Raw genomic sequence first — 26,143 nt, 5'->3', positions numbered from 1 at the left:
AACAGAAGTCTAATTTAAATTCAAATAAAAATAAAAATCTAATTAAGAGAATATGTTAACTACCATGTAAAAGTATTTTATTTTTGTAATTTAGGACCCTAAAATTTCTACAAAATTTGGGGGCCCTAATCAAATGCCTTTTTCAAAAACCTTTAAGCACGGTTCTGGCGATAGGTTATTGGTTATTTATAGCTAAAGCGAGGTCTGTGTAAAAGAGGTTAACTGAAGAGTAAAGACAGACAAAGCAAACATCTTATCTATTATTAGTAGCATATACATATAATATATAATATATATTATATAATGCTTATCTTATACAAATGTTTGACAGGAAAGAAACTTATCTGATATTTCTTCAAAATCTTAATTATATCAATGTTTCATATATTAGTCATTCTTTTCCTTTTGCTAGAAAGAGGTGACCTAACTCCATTGGCACAAAATTCGTCTTCAGATATGAGATGATCATCGACCTTGTCCCCTGAATTAAGATTTGAGATCTAGAGTCGCGATCACCTTTACAATTTAAATTCCACTAAATTAAATCAGAATTGGTCAATGATAATATACGAAACCTTTTATCTCTTGGACCATGCCTAACATTACCTTTTTCTTCCATTGCAATATATATATACTATATTTTTAACCTAATCTTAGCATTTATTCATGATTGAAAGTTGTTGAAAACAAAATAAAATTCATGATTTGAATTTGAAAGCAACTACAATTAGTTTTACCCAAAAGGAAACAAAAAAAAGAACAACTATCTTTTGGAACTTAAGAAATTTGGAACGAAGCAGTAAAATTTAGGTATTGTTTTATTTAGTACATGAATGTGCCTCATTTCTCATATTGTATATGAAATTATGCCTTTTTGCATAACTGGCTTCTTCTTTTTCATCTCCATGCCTCGTAAATATCGGACTAGACGAGATCATAGTTGCATAGAAGTATTATATTGCAATGATAAAATTGTTTATTTAAGTGAATATGAACAACTGTGACAAAATACATAGTTCAGATTATAAACTTTTATGTTTCTATATTCATATGGCTAGCTGGATATGATCTGATAAGCCAGCTTTGCTTAGATGTTCTTGTCTTTCTTTTGTATGTCGTAACCAGAATCTAAGTTATCTGAAAACATGTTTGAACATTGGTTTTCACATTGGCCAATCTCCTTATCCTTCAAAGTCTTACTAACATTTATTTCCTAAAAATCTGAATATCAACAATTTAAACAGACACATAAAAGAAGATTCCTTTTATAACAGTTCACTAGAGCTTGACCCGCGCACCCGCGCAGGTGTTAGTTTTTTTTATAAATAAATATTTATTTGTATAAGTGATAATATATATTTTAAAAGTTACCCGTTTAATTTATTTTTAATATGACATTTCTAAACACAATAATTCTATAGTTTATATTGAGTAGTTTTATTTTATCATGTAAACCCTTAGTTATATCATCTATCTATTTAGAATATGACCTGTAAAGTCACACAAATGTATTTTTATTTTTTATGGATCAAAATTTTATGATTATATATAATAAAATTGTTGTATAAACTATTTTTATGGATCACAATTTTATGATTATGTATAATAAAATTTTTATATACTATTTACTATGTATATGTGGAATTAGTAAAATAATTACCGTATAATGTATGTAATTATGAAATGTATATATGGAATTAATTATTTTTAAACACACATATATATAAAAAAAAAGAAAAGACAATTAATATTAAAATTTAGGTTTATTAATTATTGTTGCCATGATTTTTTAGTTAGAATTTGATTTTGGAAATACATTAATTGAAGAGAAAAGACAAAAATCCTAAAAGATAGGTTAATTAATAACTTCAGTGGCATGCTATTGTAAATATAGTGGAAAACTAAGGGATAATCTAATTTTGTACTCCTCTTTTAATAGATTAGATTATTGTTATCAGTGCCGTGCGAAGGCTATTAGGGGCATAGGGCAAAAATAATTTATTTTATATCAAATATGCGTATTAATTTTTTTTAATACGAACCAGAAAATTTACTGTTTTCTTATCTTATATTTTAAAATTATTTTTAAGAAAAATTAATCTTATGAAAATTAATGGCAAAAGTTATATTTTGGTTATAACTGAAAATTTTATATACAAACTCAAATTATATGTAGAAAAATGTTTTCGACATTCAAAATAAAAAATATACAATGAAATTAATATTCACAACAACTAAGTAGAAATGGTCATATTATTGAAAAGTATTACGAGATAATTATAGTTTTTATCATATTATCATATATTGATTATATGATTTATGAATATAGAGGCTCCAAAATATATTAATGTGAGAGGGGATCTGAGGCCAATATCTCAAAATTGATAAGGCGAGGACGGCTCTGATTATTATGTATGGATAACTGTTTGGTGATCTTGCATGTGCAAATATGGATATTTATACGGTAATTATTTTTGTGCATTAATGGCTAGACGATAAGAACATTTTTTAATCAAAAATTAAATGCACGTCTGAAAATAATTTTGGCCATATGAAGAGACTCAACGGAAAATTTCATGTTTTTCTTCAAAATCTACGTTCCACTAATACATACCGGATCCAGAGACGTGCTTACAATGTATTAAAAAATGCATTCGCCTTATACTTCCGAATAACATTACTTTTTTTATGACTTCAAAATTTAAATAATTTCTAATCTAGTTACTAAACTTATATTTTCTATAAAAAACACTTTCCATGAGAATCGATTAATTCACTTTCTGAATCAATGTATTTTTTTCTTATATGACATAATATAGCATATTTATGTAATAAATTTATTTTTGTAAATATTAAATTTATGTTTTTGGCAAAAGTTATATATCGTATCAGAAAATTATTTTTGAATATGAGTTTATTTTTAAAATTTGCCTTGAACCCCTAAAATCCTTTACACAACACTGACTGTACCAAAATTCAACACCCAATAGTCCGAGATATATATTCTTTGCTCGCAGATGAAGTAAAACTCTAGATATATTAAATTTACAATGAGAATCCGTAAATTGTCTCATACATATGCATACGTACATATGTAAATATTCTCTTAATTTTAAATAATATGTTAACAAAAATATCTATTTTAGGCCAAACAAATCAGTCACAAAAGTAGTATGTCTGCTTTTTGGCCAAACAAATCAAAGTACTAAAATAGTAAAAACACAAGAGTCAAATTGATTATCAACTAGTACTAATTAATTATGTATTGTATTCGGTGTTTAGTGACCATCTCTTATATATAGGGCCTCATCATAAAAAGCTAATATCATCAGATTTATTTCACACCTAGAACGAATCGGGAATAGAAAGCCACATAGCCTTACTCTGGTTTATCTAATATATCTGTATAATATTATTTGAAAAGTCACTTTCCTAGGTATCACGCTCACATTAACTTTTACGGTGGTTGATTACTACGATGCCCCTAATGAAATAAAAAAAATACATTTAAATATTATTCTTTACTTTTTAACATTTTCCAAATAACAATATAAATAAAAAAGGAAACATTTATAAAGTTTTAAAAATAATTTAAAAATGAAACATATATATGTATATATAATATGATTTCATAAAAAAAGGAAAATTCACAAAATAGTAATATTTCATTTAAAAGATATCTTTAAGTAACAAAAAATATACTTTTGAAGTAATAAAATACTTTTTTATCTACATTTTCTTAGATGAGAAAATATATTTGTATATAATGTGATTTCATAAAAACAAATTCACACAAATGATCTTGATATTAAAAAAAGAAATATTTTTCTCTTAAAACATAATCTTACACAATACAAATATATATTTTCAAAGTAATTGAATTTATATATATATATTTTTTTTTTTTCTTAGATGATTACACAAAATAATTAGGAAACATAAACGTATATAGGTTTAATTGAATTTTTTATTATTATTATTATTGAAATGTTTTTTTTTTATGTTTTTTCATATATTTAATTTACTATAATATCTTACAATTACGGGAAAATAAATAAATTTTATTTTACTTATAATATAATTTATAAAATACAATCACATTTTTACTGCATATTTTAAGAGATATTGAAAAAACTAAAAATTAATTTTGGCAATAAACCCAACTTATATATAAAATCATTGATGTAACTACAATAAGAATGCATAATTTATTTATTTTGTTTATATAATAATAATTTATTTATTTTATAAATTTAAATTATATGATGACTTAAAACATATTAACTAATGATAAATAAAATATTAACTCACTGTTACAATTTAGATATTTTGTAAAATATATATATGCATGAGACTTTAGAATATTACCATTATATTAATTTATGTAATTTGAAATCAGAAATTTTAGTTTATTTTTATTTCATTATAATCACAATATATCTTAAATTATAGAAAATCTTAATAAGATATACTTATGTATTTAAGACAACAACCAATCTAAAATGCAAATAAGAAAATTAATCAAAATTAATATATTTACAAAAAATAAATACTATAGTTGAATTCAAATAAATAGACAGAATCCAATATGTCCAAATGACAACTAAATTGGCTATAAAAACAACAAAATCAATTAGATAAATATTTAATTAAAGTAATATGATATAATTAATATAAATTATACATACAAATTATAAATTAATTTAAAATTAAAATTAAATATCAATTAATTATTGTAAAGTTTTATAAATATTTATGTCCGTGCATGACCACGGAAAAATCACCTAGTTATACTGTATTAGGGCACTCTTAAATATAACTCCATGCATGTTAGTTAATTATTGCCTAATACTGTTTCACAATCTTGTACTACAGTAAAAACTTTATAAATTAATAATATTGAGACTATGATAATTTAATCATTTACAAAGTTATTAATTTAAATAAAACTCCCCTTTTAGATTTATAATTAAAAAAATATTTTTTTATTTTAAAATATGGGAAGAATATTTCATAATATTATATGCTATTTAAAAATTTTAGATGTTAATTTTATCTATTAGTAGATTAGTTTATATAGTTTATATATGTTGAATACATATTATAGAATTAGAATGTCTTTTTATATGTATATAATTCGATGAAATAACACTAATATATTGAAATAAAAAATAAAATTAGAGATGAAATTTATTTGAAACCAAATAAACAATAACATTATTTGTTTATATTTATATAAATTTTTAATCTATGATAATTATTAATTTATAATTTTAGTGGAACCATATATTTAGCTGAGAGATTTCTATATATTATTATCTTATCGATTTATGTCATATTTTACACTAAACCAATTTAAAACCAAAATTTTTATTAACTACTTAACATATTTATCAATTTGTTGAATATTAATTAATCAATGTTTACTGTATTATATATATATATATATATATATATATATATATATATATATAACTAATAACTTCTCAAACTTCACATTCTGAATTCCAACTAAGATATTCTTATATGAAATTACAATATTGCTTTATTTTATTATAAAGTTAAAAGAATAAACATAGAAATATTGTTAGTTTTGTTACATATTAGTTTAGTTCAACTTTAAGTGATTAGATTAAAATAGCGAAATTCATAGATAAAACAATGTCTACTTCATGACATTTTCCAAAATAATACACGTTAATTTGAATAATTTTCAATGTCTTTAACCGGAGGAATAAAAGAGGAAAAACCCATGTGCAACGGTGATAAGGGTCGTATCGTAGACAAACACACGCGTATCGACCAAACACTTGTCATCATCAAACTCCTATAAAAACCTACAACACCTTATTCATCATCTTCAGCTTCATTAAAGCTTTTATTTCTCAACATTCTTCATATAACTAAAAGATTCAAAGAGAGAAAGATAGAGATGGATGGTAGGGGAGGATGTTGCATAGCTAGATATGGCGGTTACGGTGGTCGCTACGGTCTTTCCAAAGCGGACCGAATCATGCTCCGGTTCCGTCCTATTGCTCCTAAACCGGCCAGCGACGGCGGAGGTACATCTCCCGGCGCTGGAAAGTATGGTTCCACTACAACGAGTGGTGGCAGCTCTGATGTTTCCTGTAAACCCGGGAGAGGAAAGAGGAAGTATCCGAAGGACAGTTCAGGTGGTAACTCCCGGCGGTGCAACCGCAGAAAGGTTTCCGACAGAGGCGTTGCTGCTGCTACAGCGGCGGTTACGCTGTCTCTTTTACCAGAGACGCCTGATAAAAGAGCTTTTCCAGATCTGAACGTTTCTCCGGTGGAGAATGATCAGAAGCGAAACGGTCCGTTGTGGCTGAGTTTCAGCGGCGGAGACCATGGGATGCTAACGCCGTACAAGAGTGCCGAGATATCACGAAGGGCGGTGGTGGTCTCGTCGTGTGTGACGGTTGAGCGTGTGACCGACGCTTGGATCAACGGTCAGGGGTTGGGGAGGACAGATGAGGAGAAGAAAATAAATCTTGCGAGGGACACGTGTCCTGGGTTTATATCGGACGGTGTAGGAAGAGTCACGTGGACCAATGAGGCGTATAGGAAGATGGCCAAGGAAGGTGCACCGGGCATGAGCTATGATAATTTTCACGTGAACGTAAGGTTGGTGATGAAGGAGAGGCCGATGCTTACGTACCCGGCGTTCACATGCAGAGTGAGACTACAGTTCACGTGTCAAGATCGTGAAAGAAGATCAGTCACGGTGCCTTGTGACGTGTGGAGGATGGACGGTGGAGGGTTTGCGTGGAAGCTTGACGTTAAGGCCGCTTTGTGCCTGTAATGTGTACTGGTCGCCGTCGGATTCACAATGCTGACCATCGATGAACGGTCCCGATCATATACACAGGCTTCCATAGGACTAAATAAAGCAAGTGCTAAACTTTGGTTATTTTTATTTTCACCTTGAACATATGTTCCTTTTTTTTAGTTCGCTTGTTTGTTATGGTAATGGTTATCTCTCTCTTGGCCTATGATGCTAGTTTGCTAATCTCAGATTAATGTTTTAAAGTTAAAAGTTGTATATACTTTTGCATTTTGATAAACTTATGGGTTTTTCATTTTTTTTCCGTCAACAATATTTTCATTAAACTAACTCAATGGACTGTTTTACAAAATTTGAAACGTTACAAACAAGATCCAACAACATACAATCCAAGTGAAGCCCTACAAAATATATAGGCCAAAACATGAAGTTCGATTTCTGATTGCTGTTTTTCCACGCATCGCTTGTTGAAGAAACTAAAGACACGTATTGATGAAAGTATCTGACATGCGAGACGGCAACTCGTCCGCCAGGTGTCTTCCGCACCGATCCTCCATTTTTTTGCTTCTCACCACCGTAGATTCGCTAAAAACGCCAAAATCTTCTTACTCCACTTCTGCTCCAACCTTTGTTTGAGTTCTTAGATGTTCGTCCACCACAGATTGTAATTCCAAGATAGCTTGATTTGACCGACAAGAGATCTTTTGCTGGACCGTCTTCAAAGAAAAGACATGCTCTACTAAATCTCCGACAAAGCTAACTGACATCAATCTAACACCATCATTTCCTTTTCGCTATCTACCACCATCATTAACTTTTACTGAAGAGCATTAGTTAAGTGCATATCGTTGAATAAAGAGAGAACCCGTCCCAAACAAATTCAGTCTAGCAAGTTCTTGCACAAGAGAAGAGTATTAAAATTCACAAGATCTGGTGATGACTGGCCTTTATTAGATCACTTCAAAAGATATCGCCTAGCCAAGAAGAGAACATCCCGAAATCCCTAAGAGCACCCGCAACGCGGGTTCGTGATGCATCCTAAGCGCGATAACTTAGGTAAAAGCAATTAAAAAAATAATTTTAAAATGTCGTAACCGAAGGATTGATCCTAAATTAAGGGGTTTAAGGATCAAATCCTTAATGACGTGGCAAGGCGGGAGTGGTCGTGGTAGGGGTTGTGTTTCGTATGTGGAAAAAAACATTCATTCTCTTTCTCCGTCTCGAAAAAAAAACTCTCCCGAAGGCGAAAGGCGATTCAGAGATCGTGAAACGGTGAAGGTAAATCGCGTGCTCTTAACTCAATATTTTTGGATTAGGTGTTGATGCATGTTGATTAAGTCAGTTCTAGGGTTCTATCGTGTGGTAAAAATCGATTTTAGGTTTCAAATCGAATTGGGGATTTTTTTCGATTTACGGTTTTCGTCTAGGTTTGTTATTTTCTGCATCTAGAATCGGTTCTTTGTTGTTTGAGAGTTCTATCGTATGGTTTTAATAGATATAGGGTTTGAAATTGAGTTGGGATTGACTTCTGGATTGATTTACGTTCCGTGAAGAGTTATAAATAATTATACGGTTCGAGATTGATTTGTAAATCGATTACGGGTTCGGGATAGTCGAAACCATTTGTGTTAAGCTATCCTTATAGCTAATTATGAATCTGATAACATGATTTTCCTTGCAGGTTTTGAAATGGAGGAAGAACTTCGAGATAAGAAAGCACAGAAAGAGTACTACAACATGATCGATTTTGTTGCAAATGTGCAACAGGGGATTCCCAAAATTTGCCCCTGTGGATCAATCACGAAAGAAACCGTTGATGAAGATGATACGTACGACTACCTCCCGGGAAAAAGATACTTTATCTGCAAAGACTTTGAGGTATGTACTGTAATTAATCTGGTTATTTTTATGGTTCATATTCTGACAAATGTTTATCTTTTTTTGCAGAATGATGGGCTGCATTTCAGGCAACCATGGGTTACGGCTATTCATGAAGAAGTTGAGAGGCTCAAAGAACGGTATCACGAGCAGGCGAAGCTTCTGAGAGAGTGCCAGGCACTTAAGGTGAGTGATGAGTGATCTGTTATGTCTTTAGGACTTTACTTATATGTGGGTAGGACTATAGTTCTGTAATAACTGTATGATGTATGTTCAGGACCAGGTGAGAATGCTGCAGGACGAGGTGAGAATGCTGCTTATGCGTGTGGCTGAACTCGAGAGAGCCCTCTGAGGTTAGTGGATTAAATTATCCTTCATCTCTGCCTCGTGTGAAATTAGTAGGAGTTTGCATTGAAACATAAGTTAGTAGTTAGCAAATAATAAATATTTAGTGACTTCATTAAATCTCGTTTTCAAACGAAAACTTCATTAACTCACTCTCTAGCTGTTATGATAGGACAGTTAGCAAATAATATCCATACTGCTTCATTAAATCTTGCTTTTAAACGAAAACTTCATTAACTCACTCTCTAGCTGTTATGATAGGACAGTTTCCTACTAGGATTAAATAGAGTTGAACTAAAGATCCCTATTTAATCTTCTGCGTTTCTACAAGAGAAACACAGAGTGAAATCCAAAAATGGAAAACTCCACTTGCTTTGTAAACCTTTTAGCTAGCCAAGGGTGTGTTGAGCTTGACTCATCGGAACCCCTTTGCTTTAACAGCCAATGTTCCGATGAGTCTACTGTCAAAGAGAGGAAGAAATGGACACCAAAGGAGGATATAATCCTCATTGGTGCTTGGCTCAACACCAGCAAAGACCCTATAGTCGGGAATGAACAAAAAGCTGGTAAGTTCTGGCAGAGGATTGTACAGTCCTCAGCTGGTTGGGACAATCCCAAGAGAACTTGGGCAATGCAAGAAAAGATGAGCTAGGATCAATGATTTGGTGTGTAAATTTTCGGGCTGCTACGAGATGGCATTGAGGGAGCAGAGAAGCGGGCAAAATGACAACGATGTGATGAAGGCTGCTTTGGATATCTTCTACAATGACCACGGCAGTAAGTTCAACTTGGAACATGCGTGGAGGGAGCTTCGACATGATGTGAAATGGTGCTCCACCTATCTCGAGAAGGAGAGCGGTCGGGAGAAGCGCAAAGCAGTTGCTTCTGATGCTCAAGGGTCATTCGCGGAGCCAGAAGAAAGACCCATAGGAGTTAAGGCAGCTAAGGCTGGTAGCAAGAAGAAGAAAAGTGGAAAAGAAGAAGAATTGGGAAAGATAGAAGGACTGTTGGCGCTCAAAAAACAAATCTCTAGACAGAATGTACTAGAGAGTTTACTTGCAAAGACTGAGCCACTAGATGGTGGAATTAGCTCTGAAAATGAAACTTATGTCTGAAATGATGTGATGATTGTTAGCTCTAACTTTAGTACACATTTGCTGTTCGTTTCACTATGTTTAATCATCTCATTTTCTCTATTTCAGGTGATGTACAAGACCATGTGCCTGACGAAGACAAAAGCTGCTGTCTCTTCCTTATGTATTCACGGGATGCTTGTTTTTTTTTCTTATTTTTCCATGTGAACCTAGTCACGGGTACTTTGTCTGTTTATTAGCTTCGTATTTCTTGCCTTTATAAGTCTGGTTGTAGATTCGGCGAAGAGCTATCTCATTTGCTCTTCTTGTACTAAAAACTTGTTATGATGAAATTTTAATTTCGAGTATCTGCGTTTCATCAACCCTTCCCTTCATATTTGTATGCTCACGGCAGGTATTGTCACTGGTTTGTGTTGCCAGTATGATAGTAGAGTTTTGTGTTGCTTCTCAAAATACCAATTCACTAAACAATTTGACTGAATTGGCGTCTTTTATATTAAGTCTTGAACGTTTCTTTGTATCAAATCTTTATGAGTTTTATTAGTAACGCCTGAGCTTAGCTAGTTTCTCGTATCAAATCTTTAGTAGGCTTGAATCCACCATCGAATATTTGATATTGTATAAGGTTGATACAATGATTGACAACCTAGAATTAGATGATTCTGATATATAAGGTTGATATAATGGTCCAACTATTCGTATTTGTTCATGATTGACAACCTAGAATTAGATGATTCTGATATATAAGGTTGATATAATGGTCAAAATATGAAAACATGGGGAGTCAACGGTCGACATATATCAAACTTTGTGTTTTTATGTCTCCTAATGTGTACGCACAATTATGGTTTTGGTTTTAACAAACTTTCTTTTTTAGATTTAAGAAAGGATAGTGAAATATAAGAGATGAAGTAGATCGAAGATTATATGCGGTTTTGGATGAGGCGGTCGATGAATATATTGAGGATACATTCAACAACATCGTCGAAAATCGAACAGTCAAACCGAAGAAACGTGCATATGTCGAACGAAACCGCGAAGAGGGCCACAACCGTCTATGGAATGATTACTTCCGTGAAGATTCCACATTTCCGGCTCATTTTTTCAGACGCCGTTTCCGCATGAACAAGGAAGTATTCTTGCGTATTGTCAATCGCCTCTCCGAAAATGTTACATTTTTTCAGCAAAGAAGAGATGCTGTCGGACGGTTAGGTCTATCTCCACTACAAAAGTGTACGGCAGCTATTCGTATGCTTGCTTATGGCTGCGCGGCGGACGCCACAGACGAATATCTCCGACTTGGTGAAAGCACATCACTTTCGTGTTTAACTAATTTTACAGAAAGCGTAATACAATTATTTGGAGAAGAGTATATACGAAGACCCACTACAGAAGATCTTCAACGACTACTCGACATTGGAGAAATACATGGCTTTCCTGGAATGGTTGGAAGCATCGATTGTATGCATTGGGAGTGAAAAAATTGCCCAACTGCTTGGAAAGGACAGTACACACGTGGATCAGGAAAGCCGACAATTGTCTTGGAGGCTGTCGCTTCACAAGATCTTTGGATATGGCACGCTTTTTTTGGTCCACCTGCAGGTACCTTAAACGATATTAACGTCCTCGATCGGTCACCTATTTTTGATGACATTTTACAAGGTCGAGCTCCAAGGGTACAATACGTGGTCAACGGACACCAATATGATATGGCGTACTACCTCACTGACGGTATATATCCAAAATGGTCAACATTTATCCAATCTATATCACTTCCTCAAGGTCCTAAAGTAGAGTTATTTGCTAAAGTTCAAGAATCAACCCGAAAAGATGTGGAGCGGGCTTTTGGAGTATTGCTATCTCGATTTGCAATAGTGAAAAACCCGGCTATTTTGTGGGACAAGAAACAAATAGGGATGGTTATGCGAACATGTATCATACTTCACAATATGATAGTAGAAAATGAACGCAATGGATACACTCAGTATGATACATCTGAATTTGAAGAAGGAACCTCGACCAGAAGTTCGAATGTGGATGCACCCAATACTTCCGAGATGCCTCCAAATCTCGCTAATATGCTTCTTATACGGACTCATCTTCGTGATAGAAAGTTACATGAACGATTGAAAAATGATTTGGTAGAAAATATTTGGAACAAGTTTGGTAATGATGAAGATGAATAATTATTGTATGTTTGCATTTAATCATTCAATAAATGAATTTTCAATTTTAATGTTTTGCAACTTTCATAATTTTTAATTTCTTAAAAAAAAAAAAAAATTCTAAGGACTTCATAGTAGTAACACCATTGGACATATAATTAGGATCAAAGTCCTTAACTATTCAGAAAAAAAAATTATTAAAATATGGCTAATGACTCCAATGGTGGGTAACACCATTGGAGATGCTCTAAGGGAAAAAAAATCCGCTAGCGGAAGCTAAGTTCTTAATCTATAGATCGAAAACCATATATACAAAACAAAACAAAAGGAGGTGTTGGTAACCGGTAGCGTGAATCACCGGCCACCAAGAAGTTTTGGTTTAGTTGAATCTGATTTTTTCATTTAATAGTAATTGAAGAGCCAACCGCCTATTTATATGCGTAGTATGCAGTGGCAAAACCATGGATCTTGGGACGATACGAAGCAGGCTGCGTGAAGGTGAATACTCTAGTCCTTTGGAGTTCGCAGCAGACGTGCGTCTTACATTCTCAAATTCCATGGCTTACAACCCGCCAGGAAATCAATACCATAAAATGGCTCGAGATCTCAGCACTTATTTTGAGTCGAGATGGAAAATTATAGAGAGAAAAATACTTGTGGTGGAACCACCGGTCATGTCCCTAACCAGCTCTGCTTCTCTGGAGTTTGAAGTCCCGTGTAATGTAGCACTACCAAGAAAGAAGACAGCTGAAGTGAATGAGGGGAAGCTGAGGGTGGAGCCTGGGAAGTTGGTTATGACAGATGGTGAGAAGAAAAAACTGGTTTACTACAATCCAAACGAGCTAAAGGATATGAAGGAGTTTTGCAATACTGGTTTAGCACACGCTTGTAAATATGGTAGACAGTTTTGCTAGGTCATAGATTCCTCTTTGGGTTTCTGTAAAGGGGAAGGTAAAGGAGTAGGAGTAGAAGTTATTTCAAACCAAAGAACCACTTGATGTAAAAAGGCTTTTTTGATGAATAAATTTAGCATTCATTCAAAAAAAAAAAAAAAAGAGAAGAAAAAACTAAGCCAAGATTTGGAGGCGTTAGGGGAAGAGTTTCCACAGAACATTGTTGATCTCCTGAGAGAGCAAAGTGGCAATGTTGACCAATCTGGAGAAGTTGAGATTGAGATAGAAATAGATACGCTTTCTGATGAAACCTTGTTCATGGTTCGGAAATTCCTGGATGAGTATCTAAGGGATAAAAAGAAATCACAGGAAAAGAGTGAACCTTGTGAGATGGAGGTAAAGAATCTCTCTGGTCAGTTTTTAGTGATTGTTTGTGTGCGCCAGGAAATGTTGATGTTTGACTTTTGTTTTAACAGATAGTTCATGACTCTGGATTTAGTAATTCCCCTCTGCAGCCTAGTAAATGTAAGTTTTTGCTATTTGGTTTGATGTTGAAAATGATTTGTTTTAGTAGTCCTGATGTGTTACTTTTACAGGTCATTTGCTGATTGACGAGGATGTTGACATAGTTGGTGGGAATGACCCCCTTGTTTCTAGGCATCCCCCTTTTAAGATAGAAAAAGATATTGCATGTAGAAACAGTTCGAGTAGCTCCAGTAGTGAATCAGGCTCTTAATCTAGTGGTTCGTGTTTATGCGAGCCTTCTTCTATTTCGTTAGAATAATCATTTTTTTTCTATGAAAATGTACATTTGTTTTTAGAGAAAAAGACTAGGATAGCACCAAACCAAGTTTATGTTCCCAAAGTAGCACTCAAGGTTCAAAGTCACAAAAATAGGTTTTATTAAAGAGGTAAATATACACTTATACCCCTTGGGTTAATTAATCCAAACCTTAGGGTTTAGAGTTAAGGGGTAGGGTTTTGGAATTAGGGTTTAAAATTTTATAAAAAAAAATATTAAAATAAAAAATAAAAATTTTAAAAACAGTTTTAAAAAGTATTTTTAAATTATAAAAAGAAAATTTGAAAAAAAAAAAAAAAATTCGAAAAAAAAAATTATAAAAATTTCGAATCTGAAAACATATAATCTGAAACTATAAAAAAAAAAATCTTTTTTTCATTTTTTTTAATTTTTATTTTTATTTATTTTTGTTTGTTTATTTAATTTTAAACCAAGGGTATTAGGGATATTTTACCCTTTAATGAATGTCATTTTTGTGACTTTCTCCTTCTAGTGCTATTTTTGAGACATAAACTTCAAAAGGTGCTATTATTGACAATTGCCCTTGTTTTTACAGTATGTATGATTAGTTAATAACTTAATATTGGAATAAAGTAAAATTTATTGCTTTCTTCTTGAAATAAGTATTTGACTACTGAGTTAGGTCTCTAATTTGAGCGTGCTACGGTAGCAGTCTTTTCTTTTCTTTTTTTGGTGATTATTAAAGTTGTAGTAATTGTCTTATGGGTCTCAAAAGTAAAACTGAGAACTCTTTGTTTTCTCCTTGCTCTACTAAGTGTGATTATACATACTAGGGGTTTTTCCGGGATACGCCCGGAATATTCGTATAAGTTTTACTTAACTTAAAAAAAGTAAACCATGTATATTACAATCAATTTTAAACTACTAAATTGGTAAAAAATTTAAATTTTGTTTGTATTTATTTATTCATTGTCTTGTATCTAACAAATTTAAAATAATTAAAACTCACAATTTGTTGTTTGCTATCACCGAAAATCACAAATAGAATGATAAGTAAGATGAGTAAAACCCAAGTAAACCTGGTTATGATTTAAATACTTTAAAAAAAAAAATTGGTTTTGTATAAAATAACTGTAAAATTTACAACTGAGTTAAACTTTGTTTTGACTTTAGAATCATTGAGTTCTAATACCAAACTGAACTAAATACAACAAAATGTATAACAAAAGATGAAAAAATGTCATAGAAATTTTGTGAGTTATGAGGGGCTCAGAGTGAAAGCTTAGGGACTTCACCCATGCATGGTGCTGGCTGAAGAGTGAACATTGGAAATGATGTTGTCCCGGTGAGTGGACTGAGTACCCGTGCTGTAAGTGGGTGATCCTCATAGAAGTCTTCGAAGTGGAACAACAATTTCATCCACTTCTAGGTCCCAGAAAAGTAAATCCTGTTCAGAGAGAATAAAGACATTATATGAAGATAGGAGTACAAACAGAAGATCAAAGTATGAAGTAATTTGAACAACTTTCACAGAGCCTCTAAGACAATGGAAAAGCTCACTTTCAAACACATTTCTACCAAGTAGAATAATGGTTTTATGGAATGCAACATAATCATAATGCACTATGAACAAAGCTATCACCCCATATGAACATCTCATTTCCCTCACTTTTTACAGCGCCTAAACTCTAATCATTCGATAGTCATATAAAATAGACATGAATCAGAGCAGCAAGAGAGGTATTAACACTGTTTAATAAATAGAATTAGATCAAGGCAAACTCTCAACTTTGACGCAAAAAATGTTTCGTTGGCATAACATAATCGAAAGTATAACCTGGAAGAATTGATGTAGCATAAATAAATACATGACCACCAGAATAAAACTGATACATGTCACTTTCACCAAACCCACCTCAATTTGGTGCCAATCAATACGATCAAACACCACTCCACTTACCTGCGAGAAAGCATTTCACATTAGTCAAATAGTACTTTTGTTGCATAGTAAATTCACAATATTCTAAACTAGTGGCATCCCCGCCCTGCGGGCGGGGCGGTTGTATTTTGGTGTTATTTTTATGTTGTTGATGTAGCCATGTTTTGGAGTTATTTGTTTGTAAACGTTTAGCTGTCCGGTCTGTCACCACGTTTAGCTGCTCGGATTAAAAGAACAGATATTGGCTGCTAAGCTATGGCTGACGTAATTTATACGCTAGGAAGAGCACAGAAAAAAAAACAAAATAAAAATATGATGAAATGCCAGCAAACAGGACAACCGCCCCGATAGTCTTTTTTTGGTGTAAAGTCGATAGTCTTTTTATGCATTTGTGTAACCGTTTAAGGTTTCTTTACTTGCTGACTCATGGCTTGCTTAGGTTGGAATTTTTTTTTGGCATAATGAGTAAAACTTGCAATATATGTTCAAGGTGTAAACAGAAACAAACGATAAAAGGAAAAACAGAAACAATAGTGCAAGTGTAAAACAAAAGGAAAAGTTCATGGGAAAAAATGAATCAAGAGCAATGCATGAATGTATAAGCTCCTTTGCATTTAACGTTGGCGAAGGAACATGGGATAGCCGTATAGGCTCCCCTGCAATCGTTAATGGTTTTTAAATCTTGAATGTAATGGAAGGTGAGAGATAGCTACTATGTTAGTCCTGGAACAGAAGGGAGTCATAATGAGTGTTTAACTTAATCTACCTCAATTGGTTAAAGACACTTGTTGCTTGGATGGAGTCATATAACATGTACTGGTTTTAGATATTTTCATACAAAATGTCATAATAAGATGTCAATGATACACATGTGTTCATGTTTTTTTATGGAAATAAATTGTGAGCTTTTTAAACTTTTATTGTCAGTCTATGCAGGGAAATTATGGATGTCTACATAGCTGATCGATCCCGTGCCGTGTGTCACTTTATTTTTCGCTAATATGATATCCATGATATACATATTTTTGTCATAAATTTTTTTATTAGATGAATATGATTTAATCTGCAAATCTGGCTGAGATACTACAAAGTTAACATGATGGGTCCAGCCACAGCACAAATAGGTAGACAAATTGAGTCTTAAAGAAAATGTTAAAATATCAAACATCCACCAGTACATTGAGTTTAACTTAAATAGAAAGAGTAGCTAAAACAAAAGTTGATAAGCAAATGTAGTAACGATTTAAAAAGATAGGTAACTGTAGTGGGGATTTGAGCATTCCACGCAAGGCAGACAGCATCATCCGCTTTGTCTGATACTGAAAGCTCTACACGATACCTATACGGAGGGAATATAGACATCAAAGTCTAGTAGTGTTGGGAAAGTAAGGTAAGTTGTTTGAATATTCTGGACAGCGTAGCTTAAGATAGTTACCTGAGGACACCCACATCGTTGGTTTTATCAAATACGATGCATGTAAAAGAAGAGATTTCCCGCTGGAGCTTCTTGGAACATTTCCAGCAACCAATATAACACCATTCTTTCTCTGCCTGAATTCTAGTTACTTTGGTGGCACAGAGGAACTCAATCATCTGTAATCAGTTAGAAAACAACAACAATTAGATGTGACAATTCAGAGAATAACTTTAGATAGATGTTACTTTGACCTGAAGCTCAGATGTGATAACGTATTGGTTGGGCTCAGAAACCGTGAGTTTCAATTTTTGTGGACATGAAGAAGCTTTGATGAAGAGGTAGTCTGGTTTGTCCCATCACCAACAAACCTAAAGGACCATAAACATGACAGGACCGCAAATTTTAGATGGAACTATAGACCAATATTTATAAAGCACACAATCTGGTGGTATGTAAAATTACAATCAGGGCGTCTTACTTTTCATACTATTCTTTTCCAGTAGATGTCTCAGAGTCAAGTAGAGATAGTCGGCCTGCATAATGGATTGTTAGTCAATGGAATGCTTTCATTGTTTGAAAGTCAGTCTTTCATAGTATGCTTGTTCATAGAGTTATAAATGTATTAGAAGTATGGAATAGTCAGCTTATCTCCAACTATTTTGGGATTAATGCTAGTGACCAGCACAACTTTTGGCTATGCCATCAAAGGGACTAACACACACAGTCACATCCCTGTAAACAATAACACGTAGTAGAAACGTTATTAAGCTTCATTAGAGAAACGGTGACATAGAAAGTTGTAAAAGAGAACAACCATTGGAGATTTAAATGTAAAAAGTACCTTTCTATATGTAGTGTACCCAATACCCGATGTGCCCCATGTGTAGCATCGTCTGATTGCACTGAGCTTACCTAGGATGTCTTCCAACTTTAAAAGTAGAGGTCTGTTGATAACGTAGTTAGATTCGTAAGCTATAAGGTAGCTGTCTGTTGGTATTTGCCAAGGACAGAAGCTGTTCATGGTTACAGAATCCGAAGTGCTCGGTTGGTATCAGTTTCGACCGGTCCGCTCCATTACTTCTGAAAATAACGTTCCATTATTAAAGCTGACGGAGATAGGCGAGTCAGACAGGAGGAAATTGTTGTTGCTCCGTGTTACACGTCAAACCACCTATGGACTGAAAAGGTGTCGGCAAGTGACGGTTGACATTGACTGATCCTTCAATAAGCATAGACTGTAAGACACGAAAAATTATATAATCTGAATTGGTTGTTTCATACAAAGCTTTAGTAAGAGACATAGGTGATTCATATCCATTACCTTTTCGTCTAGCAGGAGCATGTCGACTCCCATAAGCTTGCCTCCTTTTTTGATATGTCTTGCCTCCCAGAACGTAAGCATCAGAACCTCCGCAATGTTTGTACAACACACAGCTTTCAATTCGGCAAGAAGGATGCACGAATTCACCATCGCTGAAGTTCGTCGTTGAGAGAGTTGATTTTATCTGATTGTGTAGGGGTGAATCACTTTAATGGTTGCTTTAATACGACGGAGGACAGAAACTGTAGTCCTTACAGTAGCGTTATCGGAGGTGATAAGATTCAAAGAGACACGCCGACTCTAGTTCGTAAGTGGTCCACCTATCTGGAAGAAAACCTAAAAATAATGGGTCTCTGGAAAATTTCGTACGGGCCTTACGAATAAAACATAGCACACAATATTGGGCCCAAAAACAAAACGTATTCAAAATACAATTACAATTTTAGCGAAACCCGTTTCGTTGTATGAGTACACGTGGCAAGAAAAGAGGATAGGAGAGGTGAGGTGGCTCACTGTGGAGAGTTTCTCCTCAACTTTATTAATATAGATTTTTAAACTTACCCAGGAATTGAGTCCCTCACCCGGTCACCCCATGCCACAGCCTGACAATATTCTTCATGAATTGAGGTTAGGAGATTCAAAAAATTGAGAGGTTAAGAATGTGAAAAAAAAAACATAATTTTACATGAGCTTTCGTGAATGGGTTTCATCCTCCTATAATGGTCTTGAGCTTTCTGAATCATCTTGTGGAAACCTTCCTTTTCTGGACATAGGGGATTTTCCTCTGCTTCAGCTTGGCTCACTTGGAGTCTTCTAAATAATTGTCTCTTTTGTCTCCACCTGATTATTGACTTCTCCAACAATCATGCCGATCATATAATCTTCATGTACTGCCTCGTTGCTTGTGACCACCGGAAACCAGGCAACATAGGAGAAGAAAATAAACAGGCTTATAACTCAAGTCAATTTGAGTTGCAAACTTGAAACAAAACATATGAACTCAACTCTTATAAATGTATAACTACATCACTCCTTACCTGGATCCTAATTGCTTGACCCCACATACCGAAGAATTCTCTTTGAATTTTCCATGTTTGGAAACGACAGTGAATCCGGTAAGAAGCTTTAACATTCCTACGCATATCATATTTGCAGAATGCGTTATGCATCTTCGTCGCCACGATTATGCTCTTAGCTCCATGTTGGCAAACTTTATCACTTTTGACTGTGCCGTTGAAAACGCCTTTTCTCTTTACGCTCCCTGAATATGAACCGCTGCTTTTGAGGCTGTTCGGTATGCCACCAAAGCATCGTTCAGATTCTGCTAATCATCTATGGAGAGCGCCTCAGTTTGATATCTCCCCGTTGCAAGCCTCAAGGTGTCCGCTAATTTTCCACTTTCCAGCAATATTCATGTCATTCAACTGAGCAAGCAAACATATCTCTGCAACATAAGCAACTAAATCATCAAATCCACTTTGCTGTGCCAAAGCTCTAAACCAATATACGATAAAGGGACATGACACCTTGATTTTATACCCGAGATCTAAACCAAGAGTCAGATTCACCTGTTAAGTAGCGTTTGAAAGATAAATAAATGATATTGAAATGAGTGTGAGTAAGACCAACGAAAGTTGTGTAGTTGACAAAGTGAAAGTCATAGATATCTTGAAAAACAGAACTTACTTGAGTTAGTAGTGGAACCTAAATTTGGAACATAAGAATTTGCAGTTTAAAATCTACACGGCTTTGTAGGATATATTGTATATACATAAACGAACCAATGCTTTCTTCCACACAATCAAAGTGATCGCAGCTGAAGATGCATTCGAAACTGTTAGGAGAAGCAACTGAATCTACAGCTTTATAAGATGAGCTAAAATGTAAGTTTTTCGTTAGAAGTAAAAGAAAATGGAACACTCTAGAATAAATAAATGTTATTTTCGAAAGGCTGAGAAAAATAAGTAGCGATATGAGAAGCTCTGAATTTCCTTATAAAGCAAACCCTTTGTTATTTACATGTTTGTTTCAGCACCAGCTGCAACCAACCTTATGTCCAGAGCATTTATTTACTGGTTGTCCGAACAACAACAGAAAGAGATTAGCAAATTACGGAAGATAACTTACAACACAGACATACTTGGTGAGAGGTTAAAAAGATAACTGTCTTGGTGAAAATTTGTGCTAGGCAATTCGCCGAACACCTGGTGACTTACGTCAAGATCTGCAAGGTCTTTGTCCTCTTTTGGGGTCGGCGTGATGGCCAGCTCCTGCTCATGCTGACACATCTTCTTCAGTCTCATCTTGATGATTCCAAGTCTTGTTTACTTCTTCCTTCACCAACACCGGGACTTTCTCTTCCGTCAATTTTCTTCAATAGCATCGGATTTTACCTTCTTCGGGTAATCGTGCTCGGATGACGGAGCAAAGGAGGAAGAGAGACGCGGCTGACGACTTGAGCATGACGCCACCGTCAGCCACCATTTTCCACCGGAAGCAGTTACGTGTGATTTGGTCTCCACATCATTCATGGTAGCGACTTGAGCTCTAGGGGTGAGAGGAAAACTATTTTGAGACTTCAAATTAACCCCGCGAATAAAGAATTTTAGTAGAGAATTCAGAGAATCGTCTTAATCTCTAAACAAACCTGTGGCTGCTAGAGTTCGTCGGTTGAACTTCTAATGGAGTGAATAAGTGATATGAAAAATAAGTTGATTTGAGGGAGATGAAAAAGTAATTTCAATGAAAGTAGATTAAACCAGATGAAAGAGCATCATTGATTGATCATGCGGAGGTTACAGAGATGGAAAATGAAGTAGAAGAGTCGATTACACAGAACCCTAACGTTGAAGTTGAAGTGTCGATCAGAGAGACCAGGTTTTAGAATGTTGGGCCGTGATAACTTTTTGGTGAAAACACAGAAACCCAATTTCTCAATTCGGTAGAGAAAGCTCATATGACGTGTCAAAATAGAATCTTTCAATTGGTTGATTTTCCAGTTTGACGTGGATACTCTAAAAACACTCTCTTAATCCCTTTTAGTATTGTGATTGCTAGGAAATTGTAAGTAGCTTTTGTGGCTTAGTAGCTGATGGAGTTATTACTTACCTTATGATTTAGTGGATTCTTAAACTGGAATTTTCTTCGTAGGAAGAGTTTTATACTGATTCTTTCTATGATTATCTTTCAGATTCTGATTCTTGTAGTTCATCTGGAAGTGAAACAAATTCCATTAAAGTTTCAAGCCCTACGAGTACAGATGTATCTGACAGTGGGTTGACTTCTTTTGTGGAGTCTTACAATCATAAAATTGAAAATACTACAGTAGAATAAGTTGTCTTAATTTAGGAAAAAAGGAACGAGGAGTTGGTATAAAGAAAAAGGAGGATGATATTAATGGTGAAAATAATGTTTTAAACGGTTAGTCTCTTTTCATTTGATGTATGCAAGTTCGAGTGCTCGGATGGAAGTGTTCCCGAAACTCATTATTTCTCCTATGTAGAATCATTAAACAAACTGGGTCAAGTTGAGCATGATGTTGAGGAAAAGTCAACGACCATGGATGATGGTAATAGCTGTTTGTTTTCAAATCATGATTTTACATGGCTTTCATAGAGGAGACGGCTCCACCTGTGAGGCAAGATTCCCCAGGAAAGCGTCAACGTGCTGCTCTGTTGAAGAATCGTTTTGCTGATACCATAATGAAAGCCCGAGAGAAGACCCTAACTAAGGTTGAGTTTTTAAGTGCCTGCTTATGACGTAAAAGCTCCTCTGAATGTCGGGAAAGGTTTAATCACAGTTGTTGACCCGTCATTTCTCAGGGTGAAAACGGAGATCCTGAAAAACTGAGGATAGAAAGAGAGAAGTTTGAAAGACGGCTTAGGGAAGGTTGGTTTGTAGTGCATCGAGTGTGCTCATGCACTTTATAATTCCTAACTAAATTTATTATTGTTAATCCTTGCGATTTTGGATTTCCTTCTGATTAGAAAACGCACGGTTACAAGTTGAGGCCAAAGCTGCTGAAGAGGCTAGGAGAAAAGCCGAAACAAAAGCTGCAGAAAAAGCAAGGAGGGAAAGAGAGCAAGAGAGAGAAGCTGCACGATAAGCTTTACAAAAGGTATAAATGACTTTTCAAGTTTTTGATTTTCTAAAGTCATATAATGATGTAAAAAACATGCTAATTGACTTTCTGGACGGCTTCAGATGGAAAAGACTGTGGAGATAAACGAGGGTAGGCGGTTTATGGAAGACCTGGAGATTCTTAGAGCTACAGGTGCCGAGGCTGATCAGTTGCCGACTTTCATGAAAGAGATGAGCCCAAAATTTAGCAAGGATATGTTGGGTAGTTTTAAGATGGAAGGAAATAGTAACCCATTAGAACAGCTAGGTCTCTACATGAAAATGGATGAGGATGAAGAAGATGAGCCACACTTCAGCCAAGGAGAAGTAGATGAGCAACCCTTTGATAGAAAAGAAAGACTCACGCTTAGTCCTCACGTAGCAGAGAAAGAGGACCAACTTGATAGCGGAAATGAAAAACCGGTAAGCGAGAAGGGACAAGAGAATGGGAACCAAGAAGATGAAAAACCCATCAACCAAAAGGAAGGAGAAGAACAAATAGAGAATGTGCCAGTTAATCCCCACGGAGAAGAGGGTCTCGTTAATAGAAGTGAAGGGGGAGAAGAAGTGGTAAGCGAGCAGGCACAAGATAATGGGAACCAAGAAGATGAAAACATCATCAACCAAAACGAAGGAAAAGAACAATTGGAGAATGTGCCAGAGCAAGAAAATGGAGTTGAGGACAAGACAGATGAAGAAGCTGAAGTTGTGGAAAAGGGTGATGAAGAAACTGATGTGGACAAGGGAGATGATGATGCTGAGGTTATGGACGAAGAAACTCAAGTTGTGGACATAGGAGAGGAAGAAGCTGAAGTTTTCGATGTCGACATGGTGAAGGTAGAAACTGAAGTTGTCCACAATGGAGAGAGAAAGAAACTGAAGTTGTCGACATGGGAGAGCAAGAACACGAATTTGGTGACAGGGGACAAGAAACTGAAGTTGTCCAAAAGAAAGCGGAAGAAACTGAAGTTGTAGAAAAGGGAAAGCAAAAAACTGAAGATGTCCATAAGGGAGAGCAACAATATGAAGTTGTAGAAGAAGAAATTGATTGAGATATCTTTCTTTTGGGTTCTTCATTCCACAAAATATAATGTGGCGTGAAATGGTGTAAAAGCAAAGCAAAGTAAAGGAGAGCCAGAGATATTGAAGAAGACAAAGAAGATGAGCTATCTTATTTCATAACCTGACTGACCTGACTGTTAAATGTTGACAATAACTGCCAACTGTTGAAGACCAAAGAAAAAATATAACAATTTTGCTAAATGAAAGATGTTGTCGAAAATTTGAGTTTGGTATAAAAACAGTAAAGTTGAAATGCACCAAATTTTAAACTCTTTAGAAAAAAACTGTACAGGAAAGATAGTGTAAACGAGACTCTTTTTGATGTGTTCAAAAAAAAAAAAAAACGAGACTCTTTTTGTAATTTGTTGTAAAAAAAATTGATCCCGATACTTTCCAATTGATCTGTTAGACCCAACGATTTCTGAATGGATAGAGGGTAAATATGTCATTTTTGCTTCTTCTGATTCGATATGAAAAGCTAAAGGAAATTGGACAGTGAGACAGAACACACAATGGTTGGAATGGCTGTGGTTGGTCAATGGACTCTCTGTGCCGCCTCGCCGTCGCCGATAGTAAAGTCGGCAACTTGCAATTCAAACTCTTGTCCAACCACCGTTAACTTACGCACTGAGCTGGCTGCATTTCGTCCTCAGTTCCGGCTCTTCTCTCGTGTTTCTCCGACACGCCGCCGCCGTCTTTGCGCTTCGAGCTCCGCCGATTTGGGAATCTTCCTCCCTCACCTCGTCGCTTCTATGGTTAGCGTTTCGCCTCTAATGATGCTCGTTACTCTTGTTCATTACTTAGGCTTCCGTTTTATATTATCAGGAGCAAGTTGAGGAGACTTACATTATGGTCAAACCAGACGGCATCCAAAGAGGCCTTGTAAGTCATTTTCTTCTGTTCTTTTCTTCTACCTCTTTTGAACCGTTAAAGTGCTGAACTTTGGAACTCTACAGATCTCTGAATGTGATTTGCTATCTTGGCTTCAACTTCTTTATTGTTTCCTTTGATGTAACTTAGGTTGGAGAAATCATCTCTCGTTTTGAGAGGAAGGGATTTAAACTGATTGGACTTAAGATGTTCCAATGCCCAAAAGAATTGGCTGAGGTACTCTCACTCATAACATCATTAGTTTCACTTTGTTAAGATGTTTCTCACAATCATTGGTGAATATTTAGAACTTGAAGCTTGATCATGACTTAAAACTTAACTTATTGCACTTTTCATCTCATTTTTTGTGTGTTAATCAATTGGCAGGAACACTATAAGGATCTTAGTGCTAAGTCTTTCTTTCCTAGCCTGATTGAGTACATCACTTCCGGCCCTGTTGTGTGTATGGTATGACTTATCACTGATATTCTTATCCAGATTTTTAATTGTAATCAGATTTATTGAAGTTGATTGCTTGTGATGTTTCAATTCTTGTAAAAGGCTTGGGAAGGTGTTGGTGTGGTTGCTTCAGCCAGGAAGCTGATAGGGAAAACTGATCCTCTTCAAGCTGAACCTGGTACCATTAGAGGAGATCTTGCTGTACAAACCGGAAGGTTAGAGACTCTTTTTTATTACCTTTTAAAAATTGGTGATTGTATTAGATGATTCTCATTGTTTGATGTTTACGTGATGCGATTTTCAGAAACATCGTGCATGGTAGTGATAGTCCTGAAAACGGAAAGCGTGAGATTGGTGAGAATTTCTTGTTTTCTTAAAATCATTCATCCATGTTAATCACTAAGACAGCGACTATGTCCGTCTAGTGAGAAAACTAGAAATGCAAGCAAGGCTCACATAACTAGAGTAGATCATACTTTGGCAACACAGATTGTTTTGTTTGGCTCAGTTTCATATTATGTCTTTCGATTGGTTAAAATAAATCATGAATAATACTATTTACATTGCTTATTCATTCACTTGGTTTTTAACCAAATATCCGTATTCCTGAGTTTGCTTCACTATTAGTTCTCGGTTGCTGACATTTTGACTCTGGTGGTGGTTGTTTCACAGCTCTGTGGTTCAAAGAAGGCGAGCTGTGCGGGTGGGATTCAGCTCTAGCTAAATGGCTAAGGGAGTGATCCTTGAGAAGACAAATTCAATACTTTTTCCTTGTTACTGAGTGCGAATATGGGCTTTGGTCCTTTGTTTTGTTTTTGTTTTTGTTTTGGCGGCAATGTAAGTGCCATTTATGGGTCGTGTACGTGGACTTGTTGATCTTTCTGGCATCTTTAATCACACTTGTCATGTAATGAAATGAGTTGAATAGATTCACCCACATTTGGTTCAAATCATATATTTCTCTGCACTGAGCAATGGTGGCCTTACATAGTGGAAGATGCATGATTGAGATTGTT

General features: G+C 35.0%; 5 protein-coding genes and 1 long non-coding RNA gene across 10 annotated transcripts; 5 read left to right on the top strand and 1 right to left on the bottom strand.

Annotated features, from left to right (window-relative positions):
• Positions 1-5,466: 5,466 nt before the first annotated feature.
• On the top strand, positions 5,467-12,351 carry LOC103873751. Its single transcript, XM_033272788.1, has one exon. It carries the CDS (start codon positions 5,933-5,935, stop codon positions 6,818-6,820), a length of 888 nt encoding a protein of 295 aa, XP_033128679.1. The 5' UTR covers positions 5,467-5,932; the 3' UTR covers positions 6,821-12,351.
• On the top strand, positions 7,866-12,352 carry LOC103873750. 2 transcript variants are annotated; one of them, XM_033272790.1, is made up of 5 exons: positions 7,866-8,080; positions 8,484-8,680; positions 8,750-8,866; positions 8,958-9,033; positions 10,228-12,352. In XM_033272790.1, exons 2-4 carry the CDS (start codon positions 8,492-8,494, stop codon positions 9,030-9,032), a joined length of 381 nt encoding a protein of 126 aa, XP_033128681.1. In that variant the 5' UTR covers positions 7,866-8,080; positions 8,484-8,491; the 3' UTR covers position 9,033; positions 10,228-12,352. The 2 variants fall into 2 exon arrangements, with proteins under 2 accessions (XP_033128681.1, XP_033128680.1); XM_033272789.1 differs by lacking the exon at positions 7,866-8,080 and having other exon boundaries at positions 8,436-8,680.
• LOC103873792 (glutathione S-transferase T2-like) lies at positions 9,718-10,140 on the top strand. The gene has a single exon (XM_033273526.1). It carries the CDS (start codon positions 9,718-9,720, stop codon positions 10,138-10,140), a length of 423 nt encoding a protein of 140 aa, XP_033129417.1.
• A 334-nt stretch (positions 12,353-12,686) lies between the features above and the next one.
• Positions 12,687-24,074, top strand: LOC108868792 (transcription factor GTE10). Its single transcript, XM_033272791.1, is given in 13 exon segments — positions 12,687-13,105; positions 13,346-13,573; positions 13,654-13,702; positions 13,774-13,920; positions 21,808-21,888; positions 21,966-22,037; positions 22,120-22,185; positions 22,233-22,348; positions 22,439-22,505; positions 22,604-22,734; positions 22,821-23,473; positions 23,558-23,699; positions 23,702-24,074. Coding segments are annotated over 13 exon segments (2,199 nt in total). The 5' UTR covers positions 12,687-12,745; the 3' UTR covers positions 23,789-24,074.
• On the bottom strand, positions 15,000-19,317 carry LOC103873748. 4 transcript variants are annotated; one of them, XR_004448370.1, is made up of 7 exons: positions 18,618-19,059; positions 18,138-18,531; positions 17,775-18,028; positions 17,548-17,664; positions 17,315-17,472; positions 15,809-17,218; positions 15,000-15,387 (listed from the first exon to the last, which is right to left on the bottom strand). It is a non-coding gene; the product is annotated as an uncharacterized LOC103873748 (long non-coding RNA). The 4 variants fall into 4 exon arrangements; XR_001958891.2 differs by lacking the exon at positions 15,000-15,387 and adding an exon at positions 19,303-19,317 and having other exon boundaries at positions 17,001-17,218; positions 18,618-19,219; XR_634054.3 differs by lacking the exon at positions 15,000-15,387 and having other exon boundaries at positions 17,001-17,218; positions 18,138-18,515; positions 18,618-18,933.
• A 203-nt stretch (positions 24,075-24,277) lies between the features above and the next one.
• Positions 24,278-26,094, top strand: LOC103873747 (nucleoside diphosphate kinase II, chloroplastic). The gene is made up of 7 exons (XM_009152140.3): positions 24,278-24,553; positions 24,624-24,680; positions 24,819-24,905; positions 25,056-25,136; positions 25,230-25,342; positions 25,432-25,481; positions 25,800-26,094. The coding sequence occupies exons 1-7, from the start codon at positions 24,311-24,313 to the stop codon at positions 25,865-25,867; spliced, it is 699 nt and encodes a 232-aa protein (XP_009150388.1). The 5' UTR covers positions 24,278-24,310; the 3' UTR covers positions 25,868-26,094.
• The last annotated feature ends 49 nt before the right edge of the window (positions 26,095-26,143 follow it).

This window comes from Brassica rapa, chromosome A06 (assembly GCF_000309985.2).
Source record: "Brassica rapa cultivar Chiifu-401-42 chromosome A06, CAAS_Brap_v3.01, whole genome shotgun sequence".
Taxonomy (NCBI): domain Eukaryota; kingdom Viridiplantae; phylum Streptophyta; class Magnoliopsida; order Brassicales; family Brassicaceae; genus Brassica; species Brassica rapa.
The sequence above is the reverse complement of the archived record's forward strand: the minus strand, read 5'-3'. Positions and strand labels throughout refer to the sequence as shown.